This window comes from Ciona robusta, chromosome 12 (assembly GCF_009617815.1).
Source record: "Ciona robusta chromosome 12, ASM961781v2".
In the NCBI taxonomy this organism is placed as follows: Eukaryota; Metazoa; Chordata; class Ascidiacea; order Phlebobranchia; family Cionidae; genus Ciona; species Ciona robusta.
In genome coordinates this window covers 550858-567529 of record NC_143246.1, presented here as the reverse complement: position 1 = coordinate 567529, position 16672 = coordinate 550858, and the positions used below count along the sequence as shown (strand labels likewise).

Sequence of the window (16672 nt, the reverse complement as noted above, 5' to 3'; positions counted from 1 at the left end):
AACTTTAGGGAACCACTGGATTGAACAAATGTGTAAATAAGCTTAAAAAATCAAATAAAAATAGGCGGTAAAACTGGACCATCACAAAGTAATATTTCTACTCCGCCGTATAATACGTATATGGTAAAATTGTAGTTTGTAGAGGGGTAAATTCCCTTTGTTCGCCCCTTAGTTACCACTCACATTCCACGCTATATAACACAAGCACACTTGTACACCGAGATTGTTTATTTTACTGACAACCATTTATGCGCATTTGATCGTCTAATTAGTATTTAACTATTCTTGAGAGTATAGAAAATCAAGAGCATCATGTAACTCTTCCAAACTTGCGTCTTCTAGGACTGAAACAAAAAAATAAACGTAATTATTATTCAGCGGTCCCGTGGGTTGCCAAAATTGTCAGCCAAAAGTTATAAAAAAAAATCCGATCCCAAAATAATGGTTGCTCAGTAAGTTGCATACGTGGTAACTTGTAAGCAGGCACGAGGTGTATGAAACAGAACACCCGTGTTATAACGACTAACGTTGCCCCCGCCTAACGTGTCCATATAACGGCAGAAACCAAAGTAACTGTAACTATTCGGTTTAACAACAATAATTTAATCTAGTAGAAAATATAACAGCCAACCTTTTTGGTCGTCTTGTCCCTTCCAACTCCAATTATATCGACTCCAAACAACACCATCATCATCAACAGCGTTGGAAGCTTTTGCGAGAACCACAAGTCCGACGAGAAGCAAGAGAAGCGCTGATCTATTCATCTGTGCAAACTAATGTTAGTTCTAATATAACCAAGTCACATAAAATGTCCGCGCCGTAGATAAAGTATAGCGCGAGGGTTCTATATATGAGGTCCTGAATACAAGCCTCGTCCAATGGGTTGTCCAAAGGGTAAAGTAAGTTACATTCATTCATTCATTCATTCATTCATTCATTCATTCATTCATTCATTCATTCATTCATTCATTCATTCATTCATTTGTTCATTTATTCATTTATTGATTCATTCATTCATTCATTCATTTGTTCATTTATTCATTCATTCATTCATTCATTTATTCATTCATTCATTCATTCATTCAATCATTCATTCATTCATTCATTCATTCATTCATTCATTCAATCAATCATTCATTTGTTCATTAATATCACCACCACTTACTTTAATATCTTTTCCATGTAGAAATGATTTCATACCCAAACATGCCGCCTTTTATTACTTGCTTCGTGGTTATTTAACGTCACGATTTCCGAAAGATTTTGTTCAAAGAAGAAGAACATTTCGTGGTTTTTGACTCGGCAATGTTTATGTTTATTGTATCGGGTCTTTACATGTTAAACTTTATGATAAATATTATGTTTGCTATCTGCAAAAGCTATTGCAACAAAGTAAAGAGTTAGTTTTCAGCAGAAATGCGTGTTAAACCATTTAAGACTTAGTTGAAAGTGATCATTTGATGCGAAATATATATTTGGTAAGAGAAAATTTGGACGCCCGGCTACAAACTATAGTCAGTTGTTCGCGTCTCAATCTCACAAAATGCAGAATTACTAAAACACTTTTGCAACAATGTCGACTATTTTGGTGGTGGCATTGCACTGTATTTAAATAGAAACATATCAAACCAAAACAAACATTTTGTATAGACTGGTATAGTAGGGTGGGGGAAGATGGGACACCTTTAGCACATAATATCCAAATAGTCTGATCGTATTTTAAACAATTAACAACGGCTAATGAGAGTCGTGAGGATATGGTTTTATAATTCTTTGAATATTCTTTATTTACTGGCAAATGGGACGGGAAAATGGAATAAAAAGTGTCCCATCTTCCCCCACCCTACTATATATACAGAGGAACAAAGTTATTGTTTTGGTTAAGGAGGACTGACGTAAATGAATTGCCGTCTGATTAAACTCAGCATTGCCGACTGTGATTGCAATGTATTTAGTCAGAAACATCACGGAAGTTATTCCAGGCATCACGTGGTCGTTTCAGTGAAAAGGAAACAGACGAACAAAGCTGTTTTGATCAAGAACAACCTTATGGTTTGTTTGCATTTTGAATATTCACACGACTAAAGCATTTTTATCATTGTAAGTAGGTAAGTTATTACAACATGGATGATGTACGTGTTGCTGGTGGCTCCGTTTGCGTGCAGTACCCGTTCCTTATTTTGGTTTGACGAAGAAACACCAGCGATGAGTTTCAAACAATAAGTATTATAATAAATACACCGGCATGATATACCAATGTATTTGTAACGATTTTATTTCCTAAAACGTCCGGTAATCCTGTGCTAACGACCTACCATTCGACAAGTCAAATGGGAAGGGAAAAGAGAGTGAAACTTGTCCCATACTACCTCACCCTACCATAACTCATGCAAACAAATAATTGAATAATTAGACGACTTGCAAAATACTTGTTTCCGTATGTTTGCAAGTGGTCTCTGGTTATATAGCAACTACAACAGATATAGCATCCCGCTAGCCCCTACATATAAAGTCGGATCTAAACGGGGTCATTTAACCCAACCAGCAATCTTGTTTTTATTTAACGGTGGCTATGATTTTATACGTGCACGTTTGTTTGTGAGCAACCTTGTATGTGCGACGCGCGACGTGCGTGTGCGTCTTATGATGTCATTTATACCAACGTAATAATAACGCACTGTGACGATCATTTTGTTACGATGTACATTGTGTGTGTGAAACAAAAACAATGTTGTACGTGTGATGTCTTTATCTGTTATTTTGAGGCTGTTATGTATTGAAATTGAGGTTATATAATATTGTATGCCGACTGTTCTTTGTATAATACGCCATATATATATATATAATATACAATGTAAACGATTGGTCCGTTATTTAATTACAAGAACAATAATACTGGTATTGTTTGTAGGGTGTAAACAAAGTCAATAAAAGTAGTCGTTGGCGCTAGTGAAGAATCCTCTGGTACATAGCAGAATAAGCTGGTGGAAAGTGTTAGAGGTTGCAGGTTGATGGTTACTGGTTAGCAATAGGGTGGGGGATTCTTCACTAGCACTGTATTGTTTGTATGTCTGTCAGGTTAAATGTTTGTGCTTTTCTACAATACTTAATGTTTTTTTCTATAGTTTTTGGTAAAATGTTTTAAAAGTAATCTTTTTGAAGATATATCCCCTTTGTTGTTTTGATTTAATTTGATCTTCTTTACCAAAAAGATGAATCAACTTAATTTATAAGCTAATGCTAATGCACGTTATTGTGTTACAGCATATTTGTGTTTGTTGCTTGTCCTATGGTTTAAATTGGGTAAAAGTTTGTTTTTTCTACAATTGTGATGTTTAAGTCGAACTTATCGTCAAGCATATCTGGCTGGTTCGCCAACACATTCCAACCGACAAGTGAAGATAAAGAAAATGAAGAAATAAAAGAAGAAAATGAAAATCAAACTGAGGTAAATATTGAAACTGTGCGAAACGTACAAATAAACTTTGTTGTTGTTTAACAGAAAGAAGAAAAACCAGTTGATAGTTCGGTTGAAAACAAAGAAAGTGATTCAACACCTGATGCAGATGATGATTCACTAAACAAAGATGATGCAACTAAAGGTTGGTTTAAATTATTTTGTTAAAGCCATTATATCTATATATCACACAGTTTTGATTATGATATATATATAGAAGTTGGCAATTAAAAAAGGTTATTTACTACACATGTAACTTTTGTGTTTAATCCTATATAAAGGCCTTGTGTGAAGCATTCATGGTTTAAGGTGACATGTCCTTAGTGTTATTATTGTGGATGTGCCAGGTATGTGTCCTGGGGAAAGACACTTAGTATAAGTTGCTCAAACTTGTTGTTCAAAATGTCAGTGTTACTTAAAAGCGGGCACAAGGTATATAAAACAGCCACGTTATAACATCTGTCTTGTCCCATCACACAAGGATAACATAAATCGTATTCTTTCATTTAATATTGTTTTTATAAACAGATGCTGCCTTGTATTCTGTGATCGATTTTAAAGCTGAAGAAGTGCAAAAGAAGTTAGCAGAGGAAACTCAAAAAGTTATGTCTTCTGCGATGTCGCTTGGAAGTACGTACCTCATGCTAACATTGTATTGTTACCTTATTGGTTTAGTTGTACTAAATTCTGTAAACGTGATCCTGATCTGGTGATCATAGAGTTGAACAGTTGTTATGTAAAAAATATAGTAAGGATCTGGTAAGGATGAGACAAAAATCATGTACAATTGGACAATTGATTGGCCTTGTTATCTTTTTCATTTTTGTAGAACCAGATCCTTTGGCATGTATAATATAGCTCTCTTGTTTTCATAGATTACTTATATGGTGTTGCATCAGTTGCATCGAAGAAAGTTACAACAACAATGAATGAAACTGCTGTTAACCTGAAAAAGACAGTTGAAGAAAAGGTAACTATTCTCTTGGTTTTAGCTCCTCAAGATTTATCTAAAAATCCGCTAAGTTGTAACAATTGTTTTTATGTAACATGAATTATTTCTACTCTATAGTTTAAATGTTAATTCAAAAATAGTTTCACTAAAGATTGTTTAGATTGACAATTTTTGAAGCAGGCTTATTATGTTTGCGGCAACTTAATTTTAAAGTTCTTTTCAGGAGCTTTAAATTAGTTTTTTTGCAGACAATTTTAGGAGATTTGAATCGTGAGCAAAAAGAATTTATTCAAAAAAAGAGAGAACTGAAAGGTTGGTTGTTGAAGTTCTTATACCTGGTGTCATATTTAATGTGGACCTCGAAATTCACGGTGGCATTTGGCAAATAAGATGAATTTGCCACAAAAACTTTAGCGTCCATAGTAAATTTATATCAAAGTACTTTGCAGAATAACTTTTGTAAACAGTAGAAGGGACATTTTCTGAAAAATATTAGTGAGGGTAATTAATAAGTAGAGCACGACCGATTATCGGTTAGCCGATATATCGGCCGCATTTTTGGTGATTTACCGATTATCGGCAAGGGCAAAAAACGGCCGATATTATCGGCGCTAAGTAACCAGACGGCCAGCAACGTGCGTACGTAAGAATTAATGTAGAGCGATGCCTTGTTTATAAACGTAAACTCACTCGTATACCTAATTCAACTCGTTCGTAAAAATCTAACGTATTAAACTAGGTCAAAGCGTCTGATCACGCACCCACCGTAGTCATGTTTATCAGGCGCGTGTAACGTCAGGTTACTTTAGGTCACTTACGCGTCTTTACGCGTCAACGTGATACACAAATAAACTGCATTAGATGATAAATATAATGTTTGTTTAATGGAAGGGAGGTAAAATTTATTTGAAAAAATTACAAATTAACCAATTAAGTAATTACAAGTTCACTAATAACTAATTAATAATAATAATTAAGTCTGTTAGTTGATTTTTATTAGCTATATCAGATTTTTCCGTTTTATTCAGTCAAGTTTTTTAGGTGCACTAAAATATCGGTTATCAGCAACTTAAATTTACAAAATATCGGTATCGGTATCGGTTCGAAAAAAGCAATATCGGTCGGGCTCTATTAATAAGACTTTCATAAAATCAGTAAAATGTTTAAATCCAGGTGATTTAGATGCTCTGCCCCCATGGTGTGGCTATCAAGAGGAGGAAATAATGAAAAAACAAATTCTGGCGCTGTCAACGGTTGGTTAATATTTTAACTTTAAAACAGCAGTGTAAGATTCATAGGCACCAATCTTTTATAAATGCAGGGGAGGCAGTGATAGTTAATAATGTGTAATATCACAAAAAATCTAAAGTTTTACCTTGAATGATGTGGAGGTTCATACGATTGGTGGGATCTTGGGTGTCGGTAATGAGACAATTCTGTGTTAAATTCCCGGTCTCGTGGCATTTCACGCTGCTGAACCAAACCTCACCCAGATAGAGTATAATAGTTACTACTAAGCTAGTTTTTTAAAATTTAAACTGTGTAGAGTTTTATTTGATTTCTATATTCTTCATGACAGGATACCAGAAACTTCTTACGAAGCCCGCCCTCCGGTGTTCAGTTTAACTTCGAATACGAGCAGTCATATCCGGTTGCCATGGCCACGCTAAAGGAAGATGAAAATTTAAAAAAAATGAGATTTAACCTCGTGCCCACAAAGTAAGTGTAATGTGGTTACACAAAGCCAGAATTTCTATAAGCCATATATTATGTCAGTAATAGATGTGTTAACAGGATATGGATTGTTTTATTATTATACCATTATGACAGTTATATTACTAACATGTTATGTTATAGGAATATGTGATTCATATTGTGTGTATTTATTGTTATACATAAAATATGTTTATACTTACGTGTGTTTAAACTACAACTTACATTTTGTTGATATATCATAGCTTTCTATTCTTATGCATTAATATGATCTCACTATAAGTATCGTAACAGAAACTTTAAACAATTGTTATTGTTCCAAGAAACACTGAATAAAACAGCATGGTATGACCAGTAATATTGGTCAATATTATTAAAAACAACTTCAATATTGCTGTTATTTTGCTTAAAACAGCTTAATTTAAGCTGTTTTTAAATTTGTTTTTAACACTTATTTTATAAAACTTCACAATCTAACCCAGAGTGAAAGAAGAAATGTTTTGGCGAAATTATTTTTACCGAGTTTCGTTGATCAAACAATCCGCCCAACTCTCCACCCTCACCGACCTCCAGAAGTCGGATCCTTCATCTTCCGCTTCATCTGCATCATCTATAGTGATGGTGGGGAGCACCGCAACCGGGACCATCAGCAGATCAAGCAGCACAAAGTCATTGAACAGGTTCCTGGTTTATAAATGGGTTTAACTTATTTATCCTCGCATGGTGGGGCAACGACAGTCGTTATAACAGGAGTGTTCTGTTTCATACACCTCGTGCCAGCTTACAAGTTACCACGTATGTAACTTATTTATCCTCGTATGGTGGGGCAACGACAGTCGTTATAACATGGGTGTTCTGTTCCATACACCTCGTGCCTGCTTACAAGTTACCATGTATGAAACTTATTTATCCTCGCATGGTGGGGCAACGACAGTCGTTATAACACGGGTGTTCTGTTCCATACACCTCGTGCCTGCTTACAAGTTGTATGTAACCACGTATGTAACTTTGTGGGTGATTTGTTTTGCCCCTTATTCCTGTATGGCTGACAATTTTAACAGTGTTGTTGAACCGGTTTATTCTGGTTTGAACAGGTCAGATCCAGGATCGGGTTCCACCAACTCTCCTGTCATCATAAAACACAACGACAACAACACCGAAGACCTCAATGGACAGGATGTAAGGAGGAATATCCAAAATATATTACAGTCAAAATTTCATTTAAAATAATTGGACAATTGAAGACTATAATATAAGTCCTAATTCATCATTTCATGCAGGCACCTGAAGTGTTGAAAAGTTTCAATAACATTTTCAGATTATGCTAGAAACAAAATTGTTTAAAATCTACCAAAAGTGTCGAAAATTTTGCAGGAGCCTCCGACGTCTGAGTTTGTGTCCGATGCGTTCGACCCATCAACCCTTAACCCTGAGGATTTGGAACGAGAGATGAGAGAGTTGGGAATGGATGGGGGGGAGGGGGAGACAGGAGAAGTACCGGAGTGGGAAAAGGAATTACAAAAAGAACTTCAGGTGGTTTAAGAGGATTTATTGTTTTTATCAATGAAGGACATCCGAGGGAAGTCGTCCCAATATATTCTTTGGTTGGTGTGGCTTAGTTATTGCATTCCTCACTGGGTACATGTTCGAGGGTTGACACTTGTTATAGCTCTACAATGCCAACGACTGTCGTTAGACTCTTTATAACACGGGTGTTCTGTTCCATACACCCCATGCCCAATAATGAGTATATGTAACTTTGCTGGTGATTCCTGATGCATATTTTATTTTATTTTTTGTAATGTATGTCTGACAGTTTAGGCAACCAACTAGGTTGAAGACATTATAATTAAATGTCTCGCTCAAATACACAAACGCGATACGCCCACAATGGTGGCAGCGTTGAGCCACCATTGCAGAATCTGTGTGCAAGACACACGCCGCTATAATATAATCCTAATTCATCAAATTTATCATATGTAGGATTACGAGGTAGTTGGTGGTGAGAATAAAGATGAAACATGGGAACGCGAGATCGAAGACATGTTGTCAACAGAAAACGTGGAAAGCTAAATATTTAAACTAAATAATATTTTCTTTATTATCTGTTGTTGCTACACCCATATGTTTAAGTTCCATAGAAATAGTATTTGAAGCAAAAGTGAAAAGAATTACAAAAGTTTACACAGAGTGTATATTTGTAACATATTAACGCTTGTGGTGGCATTTGTAACTATTTCACATTACAATATTATTAACAATTATGGCAGTGCTTCTCTACATTTTAGTAGTGACAAGTATTAAGCAAAAGTTAATACTAAATTTACGATCAAATTTCTAAAACTACATTTCACAAAACTCTTTGAGCTGCTGTAGCAAGCGTCCCAATCAAATCAATTTACAGCCCATGGGTTCAGAAGCACTGCTTTAATTTTGAAGAGAAATTTATTAGTTATTTAACAGTTTTTACACCAAGCGTCATACTTGCATTGTTGTCTTGTCCATAGATTATTATTTGTAATATATTGACCAAATAAACGTGCTACGAGCTATTTTGGCGTTCTTTCTGTGAAAGGGTTTCAAAAAAGTTGAAAGTTAGCGCATAATTTTGTGTCAGTTACAATTTACTAATATTTTATCTGTCAGGTTTTTTAGACATTTTAGGTCAGCCATGAACATAATTTGACTCATCGTGACATTTGAGTGGCAAATTCCTATCCGTTTTAATTAAAACTAACGCATCTGTATCGACATAAGGAGTATATGAAACAAAACATCCGTTTAATAATTGCACCCCCACATGAGGATAAAGAAGTTGAATTCAACGCTTTGATCCCAAACACAATGTTTACTTATGTTTCTTTAAATTGGCAATCATAATAAATGATCACAATACTTGAGTGGCAAATTGTTTGGACATGGTAGCACTGTCCTCATTTACTATTATTTATCAGTTATATAAAGCCACCATGTATGATGTGCATTACACTAATTAGTAACATTTGGTAAACTGAAAAAAAGAATTGATACCAAAACAAATTTTGCAGCTAACTTTTATTTTCACAGAGTGCCACCAACATAAGCTGCTATGTACATACATAAGTGACATTTCATTCATTTATTTCAAAACTCCATAAAATGTGAAAAAATGTAATAAGACACTGATTATGTATTGAGGCTTAAATTCTTTTAAAAAATAAAACTGGTTTCCAACATTATATATCCAACATTATATAAGCCTTTTTTTACATGACACATTTATACTAGATACAAGAAAACAACTTCTGAATTTTAAACATGCTAATTAAAACTTTACATAAATTTTCTTTGGTTTAATAATTAAAACTAGATGGCAATTTATTTTTTAAAAGAATGTATGTTGGTATTACGGAGATCACATATCATGAAATATACAAAGCTATAAACCCAGAAAAGTGTTATTTCAAAAAATAGATAATGGATGATAATTTAGACAACTCATTAGTGACCAATGGGTTGGAGCAATAGCCGTTAAGTGTCTTGCCCAAGGACATATACGCCCACAATGGTAGCAGCATCGAGCCTTGAACCCATTACCTCTGGGTTACAGGCAGGCGCGCTAACCACTATACCAAGGCTCCGAAAATGTTATAAGCTTCCTCAAAGTAAATGAGGACAGTCTTACCGTGGACATATAATTGGGCTGTTTCATGTATTATTTATGATCGATGTTTTGTGTTTTATTTGTAAAGGGAAGCTTTTAATACCATTTTATGCAAATTTTAAAACCTAGATTTTATTCAAAAAGTTCTTGATGTAAAAGACCTGACAATAAAAATATACAACAAGTGCGATAAAGAGAACAATACATGGAACATTTTAAAAGAGCGTTTGTAACATTTATTCAACTATGCTTGAAGTAGCCATGTTGTTTAAACCACAAGATCCATCGCCTCTGTATATGCGGTAGTAACCCTGAAGTAAAAAACAACATTTTTGAATTTTTATAAATACATTTTACACCCTTAATTTTAATTTCTTGTACAAGTAAATTTATTCACTAATATATCAGACCATTTTAGTAAAACTTAAACACCCAAAACAGCAAAACAATTAACCCGTGGGATGGAGAAATTGCAGTTAAGTGTCTTGCCCAAGAACACATACGTCCACAACGGTAGCAGCGTCGAGCCTTGAACCTGTAATCTATTGGCCGCCAAAAGCACTAACTATTCTACCGCAGCAGCGTATATTTTGTTAGTAAGTATTTGTCGAACCATGGTAGAAATATGACTTGCTGATTTCATTAAGACATACATAGGTTCTATATCAGCAAAGTTACATTCGTCAACATCTGCTGATACCGCAGATGCTGGCTGAACTTTAGACTCCAAAACTGCTTATGCATCAACTTTGTTCAATAATATTGCAAGCACGCATGATGTAATAAAAAGGTTAATGACATAATACACTTTAGAAGTGTAACTTGGAAGTAATTCAACATAAATGGCTCGTTGTTTGTCTGCTAGGTGTAGCGACCACGCTTATTTCTTCCAATTAAATTTAAATAAGTTTTCACGAAGAAGCAGGTTTTTATTTATATTATATTTGTTATATTATAAGTATGAACCAACTATATATTGAAACACCAGTGGTTACATCCCAACTTACCTCTTCGCCCCAGTCAGGTCCCCAGCTGTTTTTAATAATCCAGAATGGAGTTCCGTTTTCTGTTAAATATATTCAGTTATTTTAAGTTTTGAAACATGGGCAAGAATCAAACACCGAACATGTAAGAATGAAGTATGTGTCAACGCTTTAGCAACATATTATGTAAATCTAACTTAATAATAAAGAAGAAACAAAGTATATTTACAAAATTATATAACCGTATACTCACGACTCTAAAACAGCTTTTTTAATTGTTAAAACACTTAGAATTTCCTAAGGTATTCCATCTTACCACAACACTATATACGCAGTAGGCTATATATATAATTAAACATCCAATATATACAAAGTACATGAACCACCCACCTGTCCCGTACCCCACAATAAGCACGCCATGATCAAGACTTTTTGGGTTGCAGAAGATTTTCCACGGATGGGAAATCCCACCCCAGTAAAACTGAAGATGAAAAGTTAGTTTCACAACTATTGGCACCAACTGAGTGCATTATGCACATAAGCAGCATGGGTGTGTGTAGGAATTGATAATATGTATACAAATAGGTTGAAAATAAAATATATAGGCTATAATATATATATTTTTGTGGGACCTCAAAACTGGGGTGGCATTTTGCAAATTCCGGATTTAAAAATATTCCTAAAAAGCTAAATTTATTAAAAATATAATAAAAATACCAGCTTTATATATATTATTGTTGCAGTTGCCATGGCTGTTTTAAGTTTCCGTGTCTTGTATATAGTTACATCGAGGTATAACTGATCCACCTTACCTGCATTAAATTTGCGTTTATCCCGATGGAAATCGGTCCGTTTTGAGCCAACCAAGCAGCAAGTTTCACCTCATCTTTGGGCAGCGCAACAGAATTGTTGACGAAAACTTTAAAATCTGATTGTTTGATTGCGCACTTCTCACCCTCACCAACATAGGGGTAATCTTTCTCCGGTTCCAAACCCCCTGCGTAGGATAAGTTTTATGATATTATTAGCTATGAAGGTCCTATAAATGTTTACCAAGTGTTTGCTTAGTGCTTACCAATATAACAGCATCTCTACCCAACTACAATATACAAAGACAGTTGGTTTAGTTTTAATGCAACCTTTGAGCTCCTGGAATCATTTTAAAAGACCTGATTACATAACTTATGTGACAAACTACTGCGTGTGACACATCCTCCAAATGCCTCAGTTAATTCCCAGCTTCAAACCAGACCACTTACCAAGTTTTTCAATGCTTTTGTATGCATTCGAAGGCAACCCTCCACCACAACCAGAATCTAAAGTGTCGCAATCAACAAGTTCTTGTTCCGACAACGATATAAGCTTCTTATGCTTCAGGAACCATTGACCTTCAACATTACCGGTGGTTGAGAAGGCCCAGCATGATCCACAGGAGCCCTGGGAATATATTAATAGTAGGGTGGGGGAAGGGACACCTTAATCCAAATACCGTGAACTGGTTGTAAAATTAACAAGGGTTTATGGAAGTCGTGAGGATACGGTTTAATAATATTTGAATGTTCTTTGTTTACTATCAAATGGGACGAGAACATAGAATAAAAAGGTGCACCATCTTCCCCCACACTACCAAATATATAATATTATATATAAATATATCATATTCATATATACATACATATTTACATTTTTATTTTTTTACACATACATTGTAACTCGCACGAAGTGTAAGAAACATAACACCGTGTTATATCGAATGTCGTTACCCCGCCACGTAAGGATAAAGTAAGTGACATTCATTCAACAACACAAGCCACAAACCTGGTTCTTAACTTCAGTTACAGCCCCATGTTTTCTCCAATCCATTGAATCTGGAATGTTGGTTGTGTCTAACTCGGCACTGTTGAGTGTTTGGATTGGCACGAGGGGTCGAGTGAAACCAGGAGCCAATGTTCGGTGATATTCTTCCTCTGTGAAAAATTGGTATCAGGGTTTGAATGAATGAATGGTAGCTTGCATTTTTCTTCGTGATAGGGCAAGAACAGTCATTATAACACGAGTGTTCTGTTTCAAACACCTCGTGCCTAGGGATGCACATTACAGAATAATTAGGTATTCTAGGATATCCTAGAATACTTTAATTCGAATCTAGAATTCCGAATCTAGAATTTCGAATCTTTTTATATTTATAGGAAAAAAAAATTTTACCCACAAAAGTCAGTTTATTGACCCTTTCATAACAGCCTTGTTGGATCTTGAGTTGTAAAATGATCAAAAATTGTACTATTGGGTAGTTTTTGCGTCATGAAACGTATAGCAGGCTATGAAAAGACGTTACAAAACGTTTACTCTCGAAAGTCCCACAAACACAAAAATATTTTTTTTCAAAATTAATAACTTTGAAAAATTGTTAATATAGTATATGAGATGACGTGTAATGACGTCATTAAATAGAATACCGAATCCCGTAAATAGATTCGAATACAAAGGGATTCGAATCTCATGGATTCGAAATTCTGTAATGTGCATCCCTACTCGTGCCCGCTTACAAGTTATCATGTATGTAACCTATTTATCCTCGCGTGGTGGGAAAACGACAGTCGTTATAACACGGGTGTTCTGTTTCATACACCTCGTGCCTGCTCACCAGTTACCATGTATGTAATACTTGAAGTTAGAGTAACGTTTAATAATAGGTTATTGTCAAGCTTTGTGGTTGCATGTTGGCCTTGTTTAAGCTTTATTTAATAAACCATATGTGAATAGTTACACTAACCCTGAGATTAAGTGCCTATGCCATACGTAATGTATGTTTATAATAAACAACATACCAGACATATCCATAAACTTAGTAATCCCATAAACAGCTGATCCTCGTTCAATTTCGTTGAGATGTTGAACTACTTGATAATTCGTCTTGAAGATTTCAAATCTTTCATTGTATTCGTCAGAGCTTGAACTTAATTAAAATATGAAGTTAAGTTATATACAAGGCACAAGACCTTTAAATTTGTGTGAAATCACCGCATTAAAGACAGTGTAGTTTGCCATTTAACAAAACAACTGCGTTTTTAATCCAATAAATATTTAACTAAAACAAAAAATTGTTTCGGTTTTATTGATTCAAAAATTGGTCTCAGGTCATATTAATAACAGTTAAACATTGTTGTAACTATGGTGCTTATAAATACAACAAACCGTTCCTTTTACCTGTACGTGCGTGGATATTTTTCCAGGAACATATCAAACAATACCTTAACATCACCATCTGTGGTTGGTCTCACCATATTAGTTGTGTGTTTATCAAACTCATTCAATAAATCTCTCTTAGGTCGGGACTTTGGGCATAAATGTTCGGCTGTGAATAAGAACGGAAATATGTCAATAATCCGCGTTTGTAACGGGCCAACTCTGTCCTAAATCCCAGGTTCCATGGCATGCCATGCTGTAGGAGCTCACCCATATAGAATTGTAAAGAAGAGTTTTATGTATTAGATAGTATAGTCTAGTTTACAGGTGTGTAAAATTTTGGAGTATAATTATAATTATAATTATTTTTGTAAATACTGTTTCCCAAAACCTTTATCTGTTGTATTTTTTCATTTAACCAAAGTAAGTATAAAATTAATAAAAACTATACCGTACCATACTTGATCATTTTATTTTAATTACGAATCTTTGCAGCAATTATTAGTAACAACTAACAACATAATATAGGTATATATCTACAATTTATATTTTAAGGCTGTTTTGTAACTGCTAAAAAAGTGTGCTAAATTTAGCTTAGAAATTGTTGGGCTCTTAAAAAAACTGTCTAATAAATTTTAAGTAGACTTAAACTGTATGTGTAAAAACACTGTATATAAATAACTACAAACCTTCTGCAGACTGTGCATTTCCACAAGTTGTATGAATGCTTTGTACTGGTGGTTTATACCAGCTCACAATCCACACCACACTTGCACATGTTATCTGTATGATAAAAACTTTAAGAAATCATTGGAAAAGAAATTTTCATATTTTTGTTTCAACGAGAAGTTTAACTTGGAAATAATTCAACATAAATGACTCGTTGTTTGTCATATGTCCCACGTTGTCGTTATATTCCTGTTATTTTGGTTTAATTTTTTCAATCTTTGCTACTGTAATCGAAAAGGTAAATAAAGTGATTATTATTCATATAGAGATGATCTATCTGCTAAATGCAGAGGAAATCCTTTTAAACTAAACATCCTGTGATGCTCCATCCATAACATACATTAATCAGTTCCTTGGCCATTATGCCAAACTATTCATTGTTCTACTTAGATATGATGTCACCGTCTTAAACCTTTAACGCACTTTTAAAATTATTTACGTTTTAATTTTTCTCTTAAACCAAGATTATGTTAAAGTGTAAAAAGTGAGCCAAAAGATAAATTTGCTAAAAATTGTTTTTTTTTACAATGCAAGATCAGTTTTATTTGACCACTGAATAGGAGGTTTATTTCTTTAAATAAACAAAATATAACCTACACATTTTCACATTATTTTAATTAACATACTTTGTTGTTTGGTTGGGAATCTGTGTGTGCTTGAAAAAAGACTTTCAGTTGTATTCCTTGAACAACCTGTTGATGAAAACAATCAAGTTGGCCAACTGCTGCCTGGTCTGTATTAAGTATAGCAACAACATAGCATGTGTGATTTAGGAGGTTTTGGTCAAGCAATTTGTTAGAGGTTCTCAGGGAAAAGTCACAGTGGTTAGAGCACTCATCTCTCGACCATAAGAGGTTCGTCGCTGCTATCAATGGGCTTGTTTGTGACCTTGGGCAAGACACATAATGACTATTGCTTTAATCCAGTGTTTATGAAACATAGGAATTCCCAAAGAATATTCACCCACAAACATTACATGGTTAGCAGGCACGAGGTGTATGAAACAGAACACCTGTGTTATAACGACTGTCGATTCCCCGCCATGCGAGGATAAATAAGTTACATACATGGTAACTCGTAAGCAGGCACGAGGTGTATGAAACTGAGCACTTGTGATATTTATAATCACTGTTGTTGCCCCGCCATGCGAGGATAAATGATATAACTCATGATATAACTGGACAACTGCAATGACATATTAACATATAAAGTAACGGAAGCTTCTTCACCTTAGGATAATACAACAAACTAAAATATTCTGTCACCTGAGATGCAAAGCAGAATGGCACGTCCGTTCTTAACCCACTTGTTCGTACTCCATTAACAAGAGGGGATGCAAGCAGATTTGTCCCAATTTCATTCATTAGAGAATACTGTTGTTCGTATTCCATGAAATCTGCTTCGGATATTTTCGACCAACCACCAACAAGAGTATTCGCTCCAGACAAAACATAATTGGGGAACAGAAAATATCCAACGAAAAGTAACGAAAACCACATTTCTTTACGTTAGGATTAACACAAAAATATGCTAATTCTGGGCAAATTTAAAGCAGTTTTATATAATAAAATTCAATATGTACGTGTATACATACTAAATAGTGACTTTTAAAAACTGTTTTACCGTAATAAGTTTGGAATATAACTTAGCTACGTTATTTTCGTTAAACAAAAAATAAACTGTTGTTTTGATCATGTGACAGACAAAGTAATTCCCGTGTAAAGAAGTGAGAGGTGTTTAGGCGTCCATTTTCGAGCTGGTTTACTCAAAGTCGTAAAAACACCGAGTAGTCCAACTGCGTCTTTGTGTGTTCCAAATAGAGCAAAAGCGGTGACTTTCGCAATGAATTTAAACGAACTTGTTGAGTTTTATTTGCGATTTCCTTTTGTGGAAAAGCGTAAAACAGCTTCTATTTACATTATCAAACATTTTTTTGAAAAAACATAAAATTTTACCCCCATTAAATGACTAAAATGTCACAAATCAACCGCTTCTAATTCCATTTTTTG

The 16672-nt window shown here is 34.6% G+C and overlaps 2 protein-coding genes and 1 long non-coding RNA gene across 3 annotated transcripts; 1 reads left to right on the top strand and 2 right to left on the bottom strand.

The window, feature by feature from the left end:
* Positions 1-216: 216 nt before the first annotated feature.
* Positions 217-1395, bottom strand: LOC149726071 (uncharacterized). The gene is made up of 3 exons (XR_016386164.1): positions 1166-1395; positions 632-764; positions 217-344 (listed from the first exon to the last, which is right to left on the bottom strand). It is a non-coding gene; the product is annotated as an uncharacterized LOC149726071 (long non-coding RNA).
* A 1655-nt stretch (positions 1396-3050) lies between these two features.
* Positions 3051-8674, top strand: LOC149726070 (synapse-associated protein 1-like). The gene is made up of 11 exons (XM_089889548.1): positions 3051-3448; positions 3503-3602; positions 3986-4087; positions 4333-4427; positions 4658-4721; positions 5583-5662; positions 5989-6128; positions 6605-6802; positions 7217-7301; positions 7497-7655; positions 8106-8674. Exons 1-11 carry the CDS (start codon positions 3332-3334, stop codon positions 8193-8195), a joined length of 1230 nt encoding a protein of 409 aa, XP_089745674.1. The 5' UTR covers positions 3051-3331; the 3' UTR covers positions 8196-8674.
* Positions 8675-9161: 487 nt separating this feature from the next.
* Positions 9162-16226, bottom strand: LOC149726069 (cathepsin L-like). The gene is made up of 11 exons (XM_089889542.1): positions 15929-16226; positions 15290-15355; positions 14624-14717; positions 13956-14103; positions 13577-13704; positions 12567-12715; positions 12008-12185; positions 11561-11745; positions 11139-11229; positions 10773-10831; positions 9162-10076 (listed from the first exon to the last, which is right to left on the bottom strand). The coding sequence occupies exons 1-11, from the start codon at positions 16160-16162 to the stop codon at positions 10002-10004; spliced, it is 1407 nt and encodes a 468-aa protein (XP_089745668.1). The 5' UTR covers positions 16163-16226; the 3' UTR covers positions 9162-10001.
* Between the last annotated feature and the right edge of the window lie 446 nt (positions 16227-16672).

Coding starts and splice junctions, on each gene's coding strand:
- LOC149726070 (XM_089889548.1), top strand. CDS start 3,332: ATGTTTAAGTCGAACTTATCGTCAAGCATATCTGGCTGGTTCGCCAAC. Junction 3,603..3,985: donor CAAAGATGATGCAACTAAAG/GTTGGTTTAAAT, acceptor TTTTATAAACAG/ATGCTGCCTTGTATTCTGTG. Junction 4,428..4,657: donor AAAAGACAGTTGAAGAAAAG/GTAACTATTCTC, acceptor GTTTTTTTGCAG/ACAATTTTAGGAGATTTGAA.
- LOC149726069 (XM_089889542.1), bottom strand. CDS start 16,162: ATGTGGTTTTCGTTACTTTTCGTTGGATATTTTCTGTTCCCCAATTAT. Junction 15,356..15,928: donor CATTCTGCTTTGCATCTCAG/GTGACAGAATAT, acceptor TTTCATCAACAG/GTTGTTCAAGGAATACAACT. Junction 10,832..11,138: donor TATTGTGGGGTACGGGACAG/GTGGGTGGTTCA, acceptor TATATTTAACAG/AAAACGGAACTCCATTCTGG.